Source organism: Hyaena hyaena, unplaced genomic scaffold (genome assembly GCF_003009895.1).
Source record: "Hyaena hyaena isolate Hyena2069 unplaced genomic scaffold, ASM300989v1 scaffold_79, whole genome shotgun sequence".
Classification (NCBI taxonomy): Eukaryota; Metazoa; Chordata; class Mammalia; order Carnivora; family Hyaenidae; genus Hyaena; species Hyaena hyaena.
In genome coordinates, this window is record NW_024080711.1 from 1,358,705 (window position 1) to 1,378,037 (window position 19,333).

At 42.6% G+C, this 19,333-nt stretch overlaps 1 protein-coding gene and 1 long non-coding RNA gene across 4 annotated transcripts in view; one reads left to right on the forward strand and one right to left on the reverse strand.

The window, feature by feature from the left end:
- Positions 1-1,754: 1,754 nt before the first annotated feature.
- On the reverse strand, positions 1,755-5,015 carry LOC120232853. Its single transcript, XR_005528662.1, has 2 exons — positions 4,943-5,015; positions 1,755-2,128 (listed from the first exon to the last, which is right to left on the reverse strand). It is a non-coding gene; the product is annotated as an uncharacterized LOC120232853 (long non-coding RNA).
- Positions 4,988-19,333, forward strand: part of GRHL2 (grainyhead like transcription factor 2) — a 170,802-nt gene continuing 156,456 nt past the window's right edge. For 2 of the 3 annotated variants that reach the window (XM_039233823.1, XM_039233824.1), the window contains exon 1: positions 4,988-5,403. In XM_039233823.1, the coding sequence (XP_039089754.1) occupies positions 5,384-5,403 (20 nt within the window). In that variant the 5' untranslated portion in view covers positions 4,988-5,383. The remainder of the gene's footprint in view (positions 5,404-19,333) is intronic. The other variant, XM_039233825.1, reaches the window with a different exon arrangement.

The window sequence follows — 19,333 nt, forward strand, 5'->3', positions numbered from 1 at the left end:
TTCAGGCTCTGAGCTGTCAGCACAGAGCCCAGTGCAGGGCTCGAACCCATGAGTGGTGAGATTATGACCTAAGCCAAAGTTGGATGCTCAACCGACTGAACCACCCAGACGCTGCACTGATTGCTCTGCCTTTATGAGGTCCTACAGTGACTAATGGCCAGCTTGATCCTCAGGGTCATCTTTCTCAGCCCAGCTAAATCACTTCTTCCTCCTGCAGTCACTTTCCATTTCCCTGATTTTGTTGTCATCTTTAACCTCCTCATCTCCTCTCTTACTCCTCTGTCAGTGAGATGACTGGAAGAAGTAAACACATGTATTCCGTGCACCCTGTTTTAACAAGGCCATGAGTTTTACTGAAGCGACTAATGGCCAGCCCAAGAAACAGAAACACTTGCTTTCCTGAAGGAAGCATGCAAACCCCAGCTGACTATTAGCTGAATTCCACACCACTGGTTCAAGAGCCTTCACAGAAGCAGTAAATGTCGATGCAGATATACATATCCATGCAACTGTGAAAAACAGAAGTGCCCCCAAACTGCAAGAAAACTGCTATTGACCGCTCAGTTGGCTAAGTTATAAATCTCTATGTTGATTTTAAATGTAGACATCCAGGTACATTTCACTGTTCCCAAGGTTTCTTCTTGGGGATAACAGCCAATCATACAAGTCCGGGTTGTTATAGTGCAGAAGACCACAGTTCTGCAACAGGTTCCATAACAGACGTGCTGTAGTGGCCCTTGTGTGATAATGTGTAGCGGGCAAACAAGCAGTGGCCAGACTTGATTGACTAGAACTGTAGCCCTTGAAAACTTGGTGTTTCTGCCCAGATGCTGCAGAAGTGGCATCCTTCGCCCCAAGCCTCACTGTAATAGACTCACCATAATAAAACAACAATTTAGTATCTAGTGCTAAACATTTTGCTTTAGGGAAGTGTGATTAGTCATCATAACAGATGCTAAAGATTACTATTAAAATGATAATAAAAAAAACAATTCCATTTTTCTTGCCTGGGAATTTAACTACAACTTTAACCTTTTTTTAAAAAAATTATTTATTTTTGAGAGACAGAGAGAGAAAGACCATGAATGGGGAAGGAACAGAGAGAGAGGGAGACACAGCATCCAAAGCAGGCTCCAGGCTCTGAGCTGTCAGCACAGAGCTTGACGCGGGGCTCGAACTCACGAACTATGAGATCATGACCTGAGCTGAAGTCTAGACACTTAACCAGCTGAGCCACCTAGGCTCCCCTACAACTTTAATCTTATAAATGAAATGATTTGGTGTAAAAGCAATACCTTTTTATCACTAGATTCTTATCTGAAAATTTACTTTGTGGTGCCACTGAAAGTGACCACCAAACCCTACACTGTACTGAAACTTTTCAGTCTGTGATGAGCACTGTGGTAAATACCAGGCTCATTTTTTTTTTTTTTTTATGTGCTAATTGTTCCGGGTAAAGACAGTGGTCAACCACTATATAAACAGTCACCAGGTTGGGGACTGAATAATGTTGGAGAAGAAGAAAGGAATCTTGACCATCATGGACCAATACAAAGAAAGGTTTGGCCATAAATGCTGGTTTTGTTTGCATCAAGAACTATGGGACAGTTTGATAAAAGCTTTTGGATAATTCGGTAAATAGCTGCAAATTAAAGATGACGGATTGACTCCCACTTGTTTATCTTAGTTGTCTCCTAAAAATATAAACGAACATAAAAAATAAATACACAGGAACAAAGGGGCTGAAGGAGGGATCATCTGCAAAAGATATATTTCAGTACAATTCTGGAAGATGGGTGGATGGAACAGTAGAAACTGGCTTAAGAGAACAGCAAAAGCTACATTCTCGTGTCATCCTAGAGGTCAGTACAGAAAAAGCCCAGATTATGCTACTGCGATTCAGAGTGCCCTGGGTCCAGAGATCATCAGAGGAAGATGCTGATGAGAGGTCCCAGGATCCCAGAAGTGAGGACGAGGGGAAAGACTGGGGCCTGAGGGAATGTGGGCATTTGGAGTTGTTAGATCTTCAGGTCTCCTGTCCCATTTCTTGCAGCCGGGTGATTACCTCCAGCTGGAGAAACAGCAGAGACTTGTACACCGGGCATGAAGAAAGGCAGGAGTAAGGCACCTACAGGAAAGAAAAGAACATGAAAAATTGCATGGTAAACTGTGACTCACCTGGACCCCCTCCCCTGAACTGCTTCCAGAATACTGGCAGCCAGGTGAATGTCACTTCAGGCAAGAGACTGCAGATACTTCTCCTGAGAAACTGAAGGACCCAAAAGGAAAGAAGAGCCTATAGAACAAAGAGCCTTCACCTGGTGACCATACAGCAAGCCCTCACCTTCTCATCCTTAAGCATCATTTCTGGTGGTTTTTATGACCTCATTCTGAAGTATGAAAGGAGCGTCAAGGGTCTGCAGACATTTGATGAAAGACTTCCACATGGTGAAATTTTAGAATACTAGAGAACTAGGGAGCATGATGATGACATTTCAAAATATTAGAAATAAAGAGCCTCTTCAACAAGTTTCTAGAAAGACAAATTCCAGGTCACAAAGAAATGGGAATTGATTTGGCCCTGGGATTCTCAACAGACACACTGGATATTAGAAGATAAAAGCGCAACTTTTATCCATTTATTAATGAAGAATTTCAAGTCAGAACCCTACACTTGGTCAAGTGTTCCATCTATAGTAAGGGTTGAATAGAACCATTTCAAGTGTTACCTTCTGTACCTTTTCTTGGGTTGGGACTGGGACGTGCACCGTGAGAAATGAAGCAGTAACCAGGAAAGAAGGCATAGGACAGAGAAATGGGGTCTGTGCTCTGGAGATGAAGAAATGTCCCCGGAGGACAGCTAAGCAGCGGGTCCTGAGAGAAATTCATCTCCTTGGAGCCGGAGGACAGTGAACTTTTGGAGGAATGTTTTGGGGGTGGGGGGGGGGGGGGTGGAAATGGGATTGTTTGGTCATTTGGAAAATAAATTTGATAGTCATTTGATAGATATGTTGTAGAAAAAATATAAGGATGTGTGCATAACAAACTAAGTAAACAGATTAAAGGCTTTATAAGAAAGAAAACAACCACAGTGCACTAATTGGCTCTGTTGTGACTGGTATTTGCATAGTCACCAGCTACTTAGTAGCCCTCGACTGTGAGTGAGCTCTGTTGGAAGAAGAGTGGAAGGGGAAATTATGGGGTTTGAAAGAGCTAAATCCTTATCTAACGGCAACGGGCAGTCAAAGCGCAACATCTAAAATGATAAATCCAAAGACAGCAGTCTAAATGATTTAGCAGTGGAGTGGTTGGGGCACCTGGCTGGCTCAGTCAGAAGAGCATGCAACTCTTGATCTTGGGAGTCATGAGTTCAAGCCCCACGTTGGGTATAGAGATAACTTAAAAATAAAACCTTAAGGGGCGCCTGGGTGGCTTAGTCGGTTAAGCGTCCGACTTTCGCTTAGGTCATGATCTCGCGGTTCGTGGGTTCGAGCCCCGCGTCGGGCTCTGTGCTGACTGCCAGCTCAGAGCCTGGAGCCTGTTTCAGTCTGTGACTCCCTCTCTCTCTGACCCTCCCCTGCTCACACTGTCTCTCTCTCTCCTAGAAATAAATAAAACATTAAAAAAATTAAAAAAATAAATAAATAAAACCTTAAAAAAAAAAAGAAATGGGAAGGTCAATGACAGAAGAGAGAGCTAAAAGTGGATAGTGGATGTCTCTAGAAAGAAGATTAAGAAGGTAAGGAAGAGGTGGGTATTGCATTGTCTTAAAATACTACATTACCTTTAAAAAGTGTGTATGCTTATATTGTGTTTAAAAACTAAGAATAAAATTTTGAAGTTCACTTGCTGAGCGTGAAACAGGGAACAACCAAACCTTGTCTCATAATGTAATTTTCAGGAGATATCTGACCCATAAACATTAAAATAGAAGTTGCGTATCATCTCTGGCAACCTAGTATTAACCTGAAATAAAATATGATATGCCTTCCATGCCCTCTTTACTTTTAGTACTCATACGTATGGACTAGATTCCTGTCAGAACTTTCACAAATATTTCTTTAGGAACAGTGGTTATAAATTAAACCTTTGATAACTGGTGTTCCCAAACAGGCGAAAGAGAACCACAAAAAAGTCAGTTTCATCCTGAATTGTTTCCATAGCAACCATATTAAGCTGGAAGGATAAAGCACCTTTGTAGTCTCTGCTTCTATTGAATTACAATGTAAATGTTGATGCCTGCCTGGAAACGTCAAATGACAACAGGTTTATAGAAGGGATTCGGCGGTTGTTTGCAGCTCTGGAATCCCAGGCTAGAGTTGCGATAGAAGAGGCAGGCCTGGGCCATCTTAGCTTCTATTCACCCCAAATCTCCTCACCTCATCAAAACCACGCCACTGGCCATCTGCCCAGCTCAGGAGAGGATGCTCACCTATGTGAAAATCTGTAATCTCCCTGGTATCTTTTACACATCGGGACACGAAAAGTGTTTGTTCTGGATAAGAATGTTAAAAATGCAATTACACAACAGACTCAGCAATCTTTGTGTTTTTCTCCCCCCCTCGGCGCGGAGAGTAAACTTCAGTCCCTCACTCTTCTGACAACGTCAAAAGTCCTCTTCAAGTGCGTGTTCAAAGCCCTGCGGTTGTGCTGCGCGTTTGACTCCGGTTCGGTTGGCTCGGGGTACCTGGGTTCAGCTCGCCTTTAGGCCTTCCGTTCGACCCACAATCCCTAGAGGTGGCAAGTGTTTCTTTTCCTCCTGCTCCCCCCACCCCGCCCCCCACCCCCGGCGGGGCCTCCGGGACGAAGGAAAGCGTCGCGTGAAGTCTACTCCTAGCAATGACCCTCAGCTCCCACGGGCTGCTGCAGAACTGCAAGCGTGCCGCCGCTCCACTCAGGTAAACTACGGAGTGAGTTACCTGCACTTGGAGAAGGGCCTTACCTGAGCGCGCCTCTGCCAATGGCAGCTCACCTGAGGCAGCTCTGCAGCCAATCACCGCGCAGCTCGTCCCTCGGGCTTGTATCCTTTAGTGAAAGAATTCAGCTCCTTGCGAGAAAGTTACCTGTGGCCGCCCAAGTCCGCCACTTTCTGCTCTGTGGCTGCCCATTGCCACGCTCCTGGAGGACTCCGCGCCGCCCGGCCGCCTCCGAGCTCGGGCCCCATGTGAGGGCCCCCCCCTTATCCCACCTTTCCGGCTAGGTGAGGGCGCGAGCGGGCGAGCGAGCGAGAGTGGTGAGGGGGGACGGAAAAGCAGAATTACCTGTAGCTCTTGTTCTGCCATCTCGGGCGCTCTCACACACCTTCACCTGCACAGACTTGAAAGTCCAGTTTCACCAGAGGCTGAGGCTCCAGGAAAAGGGGAGCGAGTTCATTGGATCAAACATGTCACAAGAGTCGGACAAGTAAGTGGATCACACGCGCCGGCTGCTGCTACTACCACTTTGGGCTGATGGCAACTGGTTTGTTATGTTTTTGTTTTTGGTGGTTTTTTTTTTTTTTTTAGTTGCTATTGTTGGTATTTTTTTTCTTTCTTTCTTTTTTTTTTTTTTCCTTTTTCTTTTTCTTTTTGGTGTATCCAGACTTTTCCAGATTGTGTTTCTACCCCGGTTAAGGGGAGGAACCCTACAAGAATGTGAATGTTTAATACCCCCTTTGGGCCTTGATAGTCACAGTATGTTCTCCTCTTTTCTTCCTCCCTCGCGAATGGTCTCAGCTCCCGTCTCCCAGGGCGAACACTTGCATATTGACAGAGGTTTTGGTAGCTGAGGGCGGGCGGCCTGTTATTCACCCTCTAGTTGCTCCTACCGCTTCAGGCTTCTAAGGCCATTTGGAAATTGAGCTGAGTTCCTACGAGGTGTGCAAAGGGCCTGCGAGGAGAGCGGGTCCCGGCTGCTTTTGTGTGCGCGCAACAAAGAGCCTTTATACCGGAGCAGAAACGGCCATCTTCCCGCACTGGGGCAGGAGAGTGCGTGTGCGCGCCCGCGTGTGCGCCCCGGGCCGGGGCGAGGGGCGCGGGGCGCGGCGGCCGGGGTCGCGGGGCTCCGGCCCCCGCCCCCCTCCCCGACGCCCCCGCGGGGTTTGGTCGCCTCGCGCAGGTGCGGGAGGCCCGGGCCCTACGGAAATGAGGGGCATTGATTTGAGGCCCCTATTTTGCACTTCCGTGGGGGCGGGAAAGGCCGCCTGCGACTTGTCGGTGACCCACGTCCGGCCGGCGTGCGCACGCCCCTGCGAGCCCTGGGCCCCGGCGCTCGTCGCCCGCGGCCGCCACCTCGGGCGTGGCTGGCTGGGCGGCGGGGGTCGCGCCGGGCCTTCCCGGGGGGACTCGGAGGGCTCGGGGCGGCGGGGCCCGGCTTCCCGCGCCTCGGAGGCAGCGCGGGCAAGCGCGTCCTTTCCGTCCGGGGCGGGAGCTCTGGGCTCGCCCGGGATCGGCGGCCTGCGCGGCCCGAATCGCGGGGATACGGGCCCCGGTCCAGTGGCGTCCCGGCGGCCTCCCGCAGGCCTGGCCCCTGCCTCCGGGACGGCTTTGTGCTTAGCAGGGGGAGGTGGGGCCGAGGGCGGGAGCGGGAGGGAGCCGGAGGTGGGTCCCGCGGCCTTACTTGGGATTAAGTGGCGACGCTCCCTTCCCCCTCTCGGGCGCGTCCCGGGCTGGGAACTGGCTGAGTCCTCTTGGAAGTGCGTACGGGCCACCTTTCGGTTTGGTAACTTTACTCTGTGTTGTGGCCACTTCAAGGAGACCTTCCTGAGGGTGTCTCCGCCCGGGCCGGGACCGCGCGCCGGGAGGCCGTCGGACCGGCTCCCGAAGTGGCCCGCGGCCAGTCCCACGATGACGGACCCCGAGCGGGCCCCGGCTGTGCCCAGAGGACCTGTCCAGGGGTGGAGGGGTGGGCCATCTTCAAAGTAGAGCCGCTGGTAGAGTAGGCGTATCGAACAACACAGGCTGTCGTACTTAAAAAACAACAAAACAAAACAAAACAACAAAAAACCCTTTACCAGATGTTAGTGCCGATTAACCCACCAACGAAGAGCTGACTGCTTGCTGCGCAGCAGAGGGGAAGAGCTGGTGTTAAACGCTGGAAGAGGGTAGGAGTGGGGGTAGGGAGAGGAAGGTGTGTGATTGTAGGAGTACATCCTCCCCACACATTTTCTCTGGAGCCTTTCAGTACTCGAGCTTGAAAACTGAAGTAGCCAGAGGCCAGGGATGACAGCAGACCTTTTTGGATTGTTTTGATCTTCGTGTCAAAAATGGTTGCAAATCGGATACGACTTAACTGCAATTCCTTAATTAAATCACACGATTAACAGTTGGTTGCACTGCCTAGTTTTGTAATGCAACATGACTCGAAATGAATTCGTGTGGAAAACGGGTCGATTTTTATTTTGACCTGTTATAACTCGCGCCTACAAACGATTTATTTAGTAATGAAAATAAGTGCAGCACGATGCATTACTTAATTTTTATGGATAATAACTATTTGGGATTGCTTATATTTAATGAAAGTAGCTTTTATCTAGTTTCCAAGACATAATTTTGTATCCTGGGAAAAGTAATGCTAATAAGAACGACACCCATGAAAGACTGTTGCGCCCTAATTGCCTCTCTTTGCTTGGGCTTTTGAGAAATGCTTGAAATTAATAAACGATACTTGGGATTAATTTTGGGAACTCTAGCCTTTGTTTTCTTAATGTTCGTATTCTAATGGAGGGCCGGCAGGGGTGGGTCTGGGTTTCTCGGGCCTGAAGTATATGCCATTGTGTGTGTTAGGTGGGGTGGGGGTGTGGGCTCTAATAAAAAGGGCAGGAGAGCAAGTTACCGGGGCTTCGGGGCTTCCTGCAAGAGCAGGCGGAGTCCCGAAGCTTGAGCTTTCTCAGCTTCATGGGAAATCCACAGAGAAGTAGTTTTCTTCTAGTTTTCTAGAAGTAGCCTAGAAGAATACACACTGGATATTTTTCCATAAACCCATCTAACTGTAGGTAATCTTTTGGTTAGCAGAGGACGACAATTCCAGTTAGCAAGTCTGAACTGAAGTAGCATCATCTATTTTATGGTTGTGGACTTTTCAGATTGAAACGTTCTGCTTTTTATGTTCTGTAATGTTGATGCTATCACTAATTAAAACAAAGTATTTTTAGGACAGCTTGTCTATGTACATATTTGAAGATTCTCTGTTCCTCCTTAAATTTTATGAAGATTTATGATCATTGTCAACAAGCTTGTGTATTCTAGCAAGGCAATGATAGATTTAGACTCTTTTTTTGCTGCAAAATATGCAAAATATATTCAGAGAGGATATAATATTATATAATTTTGATATCCACAGGTACTTTTCATTACACAAATGTTTTCTGATTACCAACCTTTTGTAACACATTCAGATAGGCATTATGAGAGAATAAAGAGATGTATCAAGGTGAGCCACATCCTCAAGGGGCTTACACTCTTGTGGAAGGTGAGACACGAGCACACATAATTTTAATTAAGGTGATACCTGGTAAGTGCCTAAAAGTCACAAAGAAAATATAATAATGTATTTATCAGATCATGGTATATCTATCCTTCTTCCTACTCACCTCATTTTTGTCTAGGACAATTACTTTCAGTCATTCTCTGTGGTTTAAAATGTCTGGTCATTATTCCAGAAAGGAAACAGAAATTGCTCAAAGTTATACCACACGAGATGATAGTAATGGGAGAAAACATTTTCATTAACTTTCTACTCTTTAGTTTTATACCTGCATGTTTCTTTCCACGTGGCTATATAAAATGTATTTTAAGATCACAAACATTAAGAAGGAATCGTATCTTCCTCAAACCACTAAAAATCATTCATTTATTCAGCAAATGTATCTCGAGTGCCAGGCCTTGATCTTGGCATTGAGATTCACTAGCGAATAGAACAGAGTCCTTGCCCTAATCATGGTTACATTCTAGTAGGAGGGAAAACAGACAGTCAAGAAGGAATACATAACACATTAGAGAGTGATAAGTGATATGAAGGAAAGCAAAGCAGACCAAAGAGATGAAGAATAATGGGAGTGATTTTTAAATAAGGTGGTCAGGGATGACCTCTCACATGAGATGCACTGGAGATACTGGGGGCAAGAGTACGGGTCGATGGAAGAGCAAATGCAAAGGCCCTGAGGTGGGAGAGTCCTTGGCATATTCAGAAAGGGAGCCGTACATGAGAGAGACAGAGAGATAATGGTAATGAAGTAAACTAACACAATCAATTCTCTCCTTAATAGTCTGGATATCTGTATATTTAAAAATAGACAATTATAAATGGTTGTGGCACTGGAGAGGTGAGTAAATAATAAGCTAATAGCATCAGTCTTATCTCTTTCCCCAAGTATCACCGGTCTAATGGTTAAGCTCTAGTGTTCTCTTCCCCACAATGGACTAACTTCTGTATGCTCCTTAATTTAGAGATGAGTAAGTACACACATCCTAGAAGATTCCTGGGAACTAGAACAGGAGAAGAGGGATGGAGTACAGATGGTGCTTGCTGCCCCACCCTGCCTTAATGTAACCTACCATCCTTCAGCCACTGTCTCAACCCTTGCGCGTTATCCTACAAAATAAAGCTTGCCTCTCCTGCCTTCCTCCTGCCCTCATTCAGTTTCTGCAAATTTGCATCTCTTAGGGAACTAGACGTATCCACTGTGTTTAGACGTGAGACCCTCCAGTCTGCTTTGACTAGCTTGGTATTTTCAATGAAGTAAACTAATACACAGGCAAAGTTAACATATTGAAAAATAAGAACATGCTAAATGACAAGATAAGAATTTGGATTGACTTAAAAAAAAAGTTGAATTACATGTGTGCCTAATAAATACGCTTTTGTCTTTCTGTATACCATGCTTAATAATAGAAATCTCCAAGAAATCCTTTAAATCATTGCTTTCCAATTTCATCTGGTTACAAAAATATCATCTGAGGCATTTGGTAAAACTACAGATTCCAGGGTCCCGTCCCCGAGCTATGGAATCAGAGAGGCCAGGAGATCTGAATTTAAAAATTGTCCCAGTTACATTTTGTGTATATTAATGATAGTGAAATAATCCTTTAAGTGAATACTCAACATTATTTTACAAAATAAATTCAGTTTATGTGCTCCCTTCTCAGGTGTACATCCTCTGTGTCAGTGAAAAGAAACAGGGGAGCTGTATTTTACATTCTTTGTGCTACCCAGTTTAAGCAGCTTCTGATGTAATTTCAACTTGGTTTATGAATTCTTTGGCCTCCTGTCAGTTTTGTTTGCTTTAGTTGTTTTACTAAACTGCCCCTTCTGGAAGAATGGGATCCTTTTGACAGGTCATAAATTTCCAGAGCTGCTAAAGACCTGATTTGGAGTGATGTCATCCATGTGGGCCTCTGCCAGGCTCCTAGCTAAAGTGTCAAGCTCAGATTTTAGGCTGGAGCTCGCTCACCGGCAAGCTAGGTTAGAGTTAGTTAGAAGGTCAAACTTGACCTTCTGCACTTTCACATTGGAACCTAAAACTAGTGCTCACTTTTCTAGGGACAGTCATTGAATTTAGAATCTATTCTGTAGCACAAGGTCAAAGATAACAAGTTCCAATCTGATGTTGTTCCCTGGTGAAATGATTTAATGGGATGATGGTTGCCGTTTCATTTCTAGGGCTCAGGGTAGCTTTAAGTTTACCTGATAAGATGGTAGTAGACCTGTTGTCCTGTAATTAGGTCCTGTTTTAAAATGACTACCAGATCAGGCCCACCCAAATGGGCCCAGGGCTCTCTGATTTAAGGAGGATTAGAGTAGGGGCGCCTGGGTGGCTTAGTCGGTTGAGCGTCTGACTTCGGCTCAGGTCATGATCTCACAGTTCGTGAGTTCGAGCCTCGAGCCCCGAGTTGGGCTCTGTGCTGACAGCTCAGAGCCTGGAGCCTGTTTTGGATTCTGTGTCTCCCTCTCTCTCTGCCCCTCCCCCACTCATGCTGTGTTTCTGTCTCAATAATAATAAACATTAAAAAAAATTTTTAAAAAGGAAGATTAGAGTAAGTGCTGGAGCAGTTGATGAAATGCTGTCTCTAGCAATTTCTATTAGACTCTGCAATCAAAAGGAGAATAAACAAGTAGTCAGTGGAGTCAAACATACATAGGCACACTTAAACAATAATACTCAATAACCCAAGAAGTATTTGTTTGAAATCTATAGATAATTTAAACACGATTATTATTTTGATGTTAGGTTTTTAAACTTACTTTTAAAAAATGTTTAAAAAATGTTTATTTATTTATTTATTTATTTATTTTGAGAGAGACAGAGACAGAGTGCGAGCAGGGGAGGGACAAAGAGAGAGGGAGACACAGAATCCAAAGCAGGCTTCAGGCTTTGAGCTGTCAGCACAGAGGCTAATGTAAGGCTCAAACCCAAGACCTGGGAGATCATGACCTGAGCTGAATTCGAACACTCAACCAACTGAGCCACCCAGGCGCTCCTAAATCTACTTTTTAAAAAGTCTTAGGTAACTTAGGCAAATGCTTTGATTCCTCTTTGTGACTTTGATATAACTGGGCATACATTTCTGGTTAAAAAATGAACAGTTGGGATAAAGAGTGTTTTCTCCCTAGTCTGAGCCAAACATTTTCCCCTTCCCTCCCTCCCTCCCTTCCTTTCTTCCTCCATCTGTCTCTTGATACTGCTTTCCTGATTTTTTCCCCCTCTTATAGTTCTTGGTGGAAATGGACACATGAACAGCTTCTATGTGCTGAGAGATACATATGAATCTGATTTTAGATGTTATTTTAGTCAGTGAACTTTGCTGCGTTTTCTTAACATTTACATTGAACATCAGCATCCCATCCTTCTACCTGAGCAAAGAGTTAAGAAGATGGTAGTAGCGATGATGTTGCCTTATTTCATTTAAGTCAACCAAGTTTAACCTTGGAAAATGTTTACTTTTGAGTTGTTCTTAGTATAAGAAAAACCTTATGCTAAATTATTTAGAGTCCTTACTTATGAAGCCTGGCATCGTATCAGGGTGTGGACCTTCTCTTCTTTTCAAAAGGTATTCAAGGATTCCTGCTCAATTATAACAACTAAGTCGAAGCTAAAATCGAGTAGTGATTGGTTTGGCAAACTTGTTCAGGAAAAATTCCTTAGCAAGCAGCAACAGGTTGAATAGGAATTTTTGCTTTGGCCCAGGAGAGCTAGTGGTTGCTCAGTAACAACAACATGTAGCTGGGAGTCCCTCAGACAGCTTCACAAGTCTTCAAATTGAGGCCCGCAAAGTGAAGATTAACCTTATTCTCCACCTGCCCTGCATATCCATCCTTTAGAGAAGTCCCAGCTCCTTGTTTCAAATCTGTGTATCCATCCATCCATCTGTCCATCTATCTGTTACTAGGAAATTGTATTTCGTGCTGTAAGTCTTGTGATGGCAAATAGTAAAAAGGACTGGACTATAATGGGTTGAATGGGATAGAAACAAGAAAGTATCTCTTTGAGGGTCTACCTCCCAACCCCCACCCCACCCCGCCCATTTTTAGTAGGAAGAGGATTAAAAAGTGTTTAACTTGATGTGTTTTGGTGACTACCAAGATTAAAAAATAGCATGTTTAGAATTGCTGTATACAAAACCATACAAATACACATTTTTAGAGTTCTTCAGAGACTGCTGGAAAAGCTGGTACATTTCAAGGGCTTTCAATGTACTTTTCAACAATAAGTAGGGTTATGGAGATTGTTCATGCATTTGAATGGGCATTCAGTGGAAAGCAATCACTGCTTGCAGCGAATGAAGAGCCTTATTTTACTTTGTAATGAACATGGCAATGAACTTTCTGGGGAGCACTTTTAAAGTGATCTGACTTCACATTCACTCCCAAGGAAATGCTTCCTTTACAAGTGTGAATGCAGACGCCCTCCAGAGTAGAAAAAGAAAGCAAGATTTGCTTGCTGTTTCTCTTTACTTTGGCGCTCACCTTTCATCTGAACACTGGATGTACAACTATAGCTCACCCCCCATACCCCCTTCACCACAGTCTTGTTTTTTAAGGTCTATGAATTCAGGTTGGAGTTTTAGAAAAAGCAAATGAAGTGAAGAATGAAGTCAAGTGAGGAAGAGAAAGAGAGCAGGAAGAAACTATTCTTTAGAATGGTTAGAGTCTAAGTGTTAGATTTGCCAGCATTTTCTTAGTAGAAGGAAAGTTGCTGCGCTGCCCAGCTGAGGTTTAGTGAGGGATGGCATGTGCTTATTTAATCCTTCTGGGGAATTGATACCTGGAATCCTAGAGCTAGGGAGAGCTGTAGAGATCACATAGGGCATGTGAGTAACCAAGATAGGATTTGGAGCTAAACGTTTAGTGTAAGAAGAAAAGTGCCATACACTCTTTCTGCTGTGTTGCATGTTGAGGTTGTAAGTATGGGTTGAAAATTTGACATTTTGATTAACTTGAAAACAATATGCTGGCTTTTGGGGGGAAGGGAGACTGGGAACAGCAGAGGCATTGCTTATTTACTTTTTAAAATAGGAACATGAATATATGAAATGCCTGTTTAAGATTCTGATAGCATTAATGTGAGTTAGAATGGACCTTCCTTCCCACACTCACCCCAAGTCATTGTTTTTAGTTCTCAGTTCAGTGAGCCCCATAAAATAACTGCTTTATGTACTTCTTGGATCTAACTTTTTGAAGAAGCAAGGAACAAAGCTAACTCTTCTTTGCCTCTTTCCTGAATTGCCAATAAGATAATTAACATAAGATCCGAGAATTCTTTTTTCATTAGTTTTCATCTGTAAAATAAAGTTGAAATACATGATCTCTGAGGTTAATCACATGCTGCAACATTCCAAGTCTCATTTTCTCCCTTCAGAGGGGTCTGGGCTGGTGGCAACACAGAAACAGCGATGGGTGTTAGTTAGCAAGATAGGAAAGTACTGAGTACAATGGGACCTGCTTCTACTCCAAAGCCACCCTCACCCCTTTATCAGAGTAAAAGGTGGTCTGACTAAAATGACAAGGAAAAAGACTTCTGGCAGGTGGGGGAAATTCAGAGGGACATGTGGAATTCAGAAGGGCAGCTAGGAAGTAAAATCAATGGCTTACCTAGAGGACCCTCACACAGCTCCACTGGGCTGGTAGATAAACGGTACAAGAAAATCAGATAAAAAGGGCTGGTAGGCACTCTGAGAACTCCTTCCAGAGAGAATCTAGGAAGTGGGTTACTCTGGGAAGGTAGGAGTGAGAGTGAGGCCGTATCAGAACACATGGAACACTGAGTAAGATGTAAGTAAGCTGAGAACCTTAGGCAAATCGAGAGAACTTCTTCTCTCCCTCCCCTTTCTCTTACCCTGTTCCTCCCTCTTTCTCCTCCTCCCCATCCCCGGTCCCCTTCTCCTTTCTTCTTCCTTTCTCTTCTCCTCTTCCCTACTTTTTTTCCTTTTAATAAAATATAATTCAGGGACACCCATTTCCAGACAATATTACCAACCCAGTAGTTTAGCAAGTGTTCAGAAAAGGTATTAAATATTACAAGGATAAGAATAGTATCTGTAGTTTCACTTTGATTATAAGATAATGTATTATTTCACATCAGGCATATAATGACCATTCATTTAGGTCTAGAATAAAATCTCCTTCTCAGGTATCCTATTGTGTGATATATAAGATTTAAGGTCTCTGAAGTCAATTTTCTCAGAAATCAGTAACTGCTAACCAGGACAAAATGGATAATGGATTGTAGCCCTTGGAAGGTTTTCATGTTGGAGGACTTTTTCTGGGTGACAAGACCCTTTACATACATTTTTCTTCTTCTGCAGACCATGATTTTTTTTTTTTTTTTTACCTGCTTTGGAGTGGTGTCTCCTTTTAAAAATATGGGTTTCTTACATATCTTTGAAAGCATTTTAATAAAGGACAGATGCTTCAATAGAAATATGGTCAAAGAACATGAGCAGATAATGCACATAAGTTATAAAAAACTGAATTTGAGGAAAATACATTTCTAGGAGAATTATACAGTATTACAAACTTTCTGGAAGGAAGTTTGGTAAAAACTGGTTGAATTGGGCATACTTGTTGATAGCACACCTGGATTCCAGTTGTAGGGATCTGTCTTAAAGAAATACTCAAGGCTTTTAATTGTAGCATTATTTTTGAAAGCGAAACATCAGAAAAACACTCAAGTGCCCAGCTCCAAAGGATTGGTTTAGTAAATTGTGCTCAGTGAGATGGTGGGATACTCTACAAGCATAATAAATCCTATTAGGAAAAGTATTGAATGGCAGGAGAAAATGTTCATGACATATTGTATTAGAAAGTTTATAGGCAGAGAAGATAAAGCATCAATAATAATAACAGTAACTGCATAAAAGGTTAACAGTGGTTTGGTCTCTGGACCAGTTATAGATACTTCTGTCTCTTACTTGTCTTTCCAGTTTGCTTTAGTGAGCTTGTACTGCTTTTGTGATAAAAGAGAACAATTTAAAGGTTATATTTTAAAGTAGCATTCCACCAGGGAGACATTTGAAAACAACGCTTCCATAGTCTATACAATAGAAAAGCCCACCTGCTTGCTTGTTCCTGGTAGCGTTTAACTGATACCTCCAAGAAGTCCCTGCCTCTCTCCATGCCCTCAACTCCTGCTATGCCTCCCTCACCTGTAGCGTTGTGGGGTTTATGTCTCAACAGCCTCATATTTTTGGATTTGCCCAATTATTGGATTCCAGCTATTTTTTCAAAATAGAACAAATGGGTGTAGGAGTTTCCAACCCTGATACCTTGAAGCTCGGGAATGACTAAGAAGGAGAGAAACTCCTTCCAGTCAGTAGGCTGTAGGCAGTGGGTTCCCTTTGAGAAAGTTCTCTTGTAGAGGAGGAGTCTGGCCTCACACTCCACCTGAGTGTTCTTAGGAGAGGCTTGATGGTGAGTCCAGTTGTTTTTAAGCTGTAGGAGTCATAGGGAGAGCCCAGAATATGACTTTTTTTAAAAATGAAAAGCAGTCGTCGGCAAGTTTGAGTTTCTATTATTTTTTAACAACAATTTATTTTTTTCTCTGTAACGTAGACCTGCATTTTCCCTGGAGGGCCTAGCGTGTGACTCATATACTTGCTTCTACAAGCTGGTACATAGAACACGCCAGATGCGCGCGCACGAGTCTGTTAGTTAAGCTGTGTGACATCCCCATCACTGGATTTCCTGCAGGCTCTGTAATGGAGTCTTTGTAGAACATATGAAATTATTTGCTTATCAACATATCCAAGATCATCCACAGTAGGAAACAAAAAGTACACGATACAAACTTGAGGGAGAAGATGGCTTTACCGAATCACTGAAGTTGCCAAACTTATGTCAAAGGGGGATAAGAAAAGTTCGGGGGTGGAGGGAGTTTTTTTTTTTTTTTTTTTAATGGACATGAACTCTGTAAATACGAGCAAGCTAAAGCAATGTTTGGCAGTAGGAATCCACACAAGAGTTTGAAGCAGAAACTCATGGTAGGTATACCTTTTGGTTGTGGGTGGATTCAAAAGTGAAATTTGCAGTTGCCTCTTTCTCTCCCAGACCTACCTGGTTTCCCCTCACTTATATGTTCCTTCTTAGTGTGCAGAAATTCATCAGGTCTCAAATACTCTATCTTACATTTTCAAAAGTCGTTATATTCTTTGAATATTCAAAGTCTAAATAAAAGCAACATATTCTTACAGGGCTTACGGGAGAGATGAGCGAAGTTTTTCTTTTTATTCTGTATTTGTTGTCAATTTTAGTAAACAGCCTAACTGGTGTGGTTTGTATTCTGTTCAGCCACATGAAACCACAAATTTGCTTTTTGAATTTGCCCACAAATCTTGGTACATGATTCATTGATCACTTCTAGTATCCTGAAGTTGAAATAGACTGGGGTAGTGATTGTTTTTCTCTTTCCTCATTTAAAAGACCCATACGCTTTTTTTTGTCTTCCTGATCCTTCCTAAACAATGAAATACCTGTGTGGTAGATACCTGGGATATATTTAATTACAAGTTGCAAGTTTTTCTATTGCAGCATACCCGTGCTTGGCCAGATGAAACTGCATGCCACTCAGAGCTTTCAGGACTAACTAGATTTTGTTGTTGTACCAATATTCCTCGAATATGGAGGAAATGGAAAGGTTTTAATTCCGAGATTTTTATTGTACTGACCAGAGGCTGGACGATTTTGTAAATCACTGTTTTGCAGCCTTTCTGAATGACTGGCTAAACTGCTTCCAAGTCCATCTCCCAGCTGCCTTTCACTGTAACTCTTTTATAATGCACTTTTGCATTTACACGTGTGTTTTTTTTTTAAGAGCCATTTTTGGGGGAGACTTTCTGATTATGAACATAGTACATGGTCATCAGGAAAAACTGGAAACTAGAGAAAGTTATAGAAGAAAAATCACTCACAATTCCAGGATCCTAACACTATATATTTTCTTACAGTTTGTAATAAGTACCTGCATATGAATGTGGTTATAAAAGAATATACAAATTATTATCCACCCTTTTTACAACATTCATGCCATTCTGGGTTTTCCATTTAATGCTATATTATTAGCATTTTACTTGTTTCTTAAGTACTCTACATAACACTTAAAGATGAAATCAACCATCTATTTTTATTTAGGCCGTTTTACTTTTTCATTATTATAAATCATGCTTCTACATACATCTTTGTATCTCTGGTTATTACTTCAGAATAGGTTTCTGGAAGTTTAAGAATGAAAAGACGTTAATATTTTTTAGGTTCTTGATTCATAATTTGAAAACAACTCCTAGAAAGATTGTAACACTTTTGTTAGAGAATATCTTTCGCACATGATATCCTCAGTAAATGAGAATTATAATATTTTTGTCAACGTGAAAGATGAAATAAAAGGGTATTTTTGTTTTAATTGTCAGTTTGGTAATTAAGGAAGTTAACATTTTCTCAGATGTTTATTGGTCCTTTATATTTCTTTTTATTGACCATCTGGCTCCTTAGCTACTCATAGCTAAGTTGTTGTGTCCTGGACGAGGGGACCTTGGGGCTGAGATACAGCTATGCCCCTTGGCCTCTGCCAGGGGAAAGGGCACCTTCCACATCTGTACAAATGCACCATATGGGTTATCAGGGCCCTCTTCTTATTTTTCACTCATTAAAGAAAAAAACTATGATGCTGACATTTTTATTATTGATTTGTGAGGGCTCTTTACACACAATGATTAATCCTTTTATCAAAATTGTGGCTAACATCTCAACTTCTAGTTTGTCATTCAGTTTCACGATGTAAACAATGTTCAGAGCTTTACATTTAAAAAAAAGCTTTTTTTAATGTTGATATATTTTTAAGGGAGAGAAACAGACAGAGTGTGAGCAGGGGAGGGGCAGAGAGAGAGGGAGGCACAGAATCTGAAGCAGGCTCCAGTCTCTGAGCTGTCAGCACAGAGCCCGATGCAGGGCTCAAACTCACAAACCACGAGATTGTGACCCGAGCTGAAGTCGGATGGCACCCAGGTGCCCTCAGAACTTTATGTTTTTTGATGTTAAATAACACAACTCCTGTATGTGTGCGAGTAGTTTCATGGCTTTCAAGTCATGATTTAGAAGTTTAAGATTAATCTTTAGGAACTTGTTAAAAATTTTTCCTTTGTTCTAGCCTTAGTTTTAAGGTTATTTGAATGACCCTTGAGGGGAAAAAAACCCCTTGGTAAGGTCATTAATTCATAATTAATTATAAAATCATTAGTATACAATTGCTTTCAAATCTACCACTCAGTGGGGCACTTGGATGGCGCAGTCAGTTGAGCGTCTGACTCGATTTTGGCTCAGGTCATGATTCCGGGTTAGTGGGATCAAGTCCCATGTCTGGCTCAGTGCTGATCATGGAGCCTACTTGAGATTCTCTCTCTTTCCCTTTGCTCCTCTTGCTCACTCTCTTAAAAAACAAAAAACCAAAAAAATAAAAAACTACCACTCAGAGATGCTAACGCTGCTAACACTTTGACATCTATATTTTTACTGTCTTTTGTATGTATGTACATACAAATATGCTATGTATACAGAGATGAGATAGTAATTTACATACTGTTTAATAACTCATCTTTTATTATTTTTTTTTTTTTATATTTAAAATGTTTATTCAAGCAACTATCATGGCAATGAGGTGAAGGGAAAAAATAAACACCATGTTGGCAATTAGATTAACTGGCTCCTAGTCCTGGCCAGGCTCCAGGCTACTAAATATTTGATACATTAAATGGCAATGAGGTGAAGGGAAAAAATAAACACCATGTTGGCAATTAGATTAACTGGCTCCTAGTCCTGGCCAGGCTCCAGGCTACTAAATATTTGATACATTAAATCTCTTTTTTTTTTT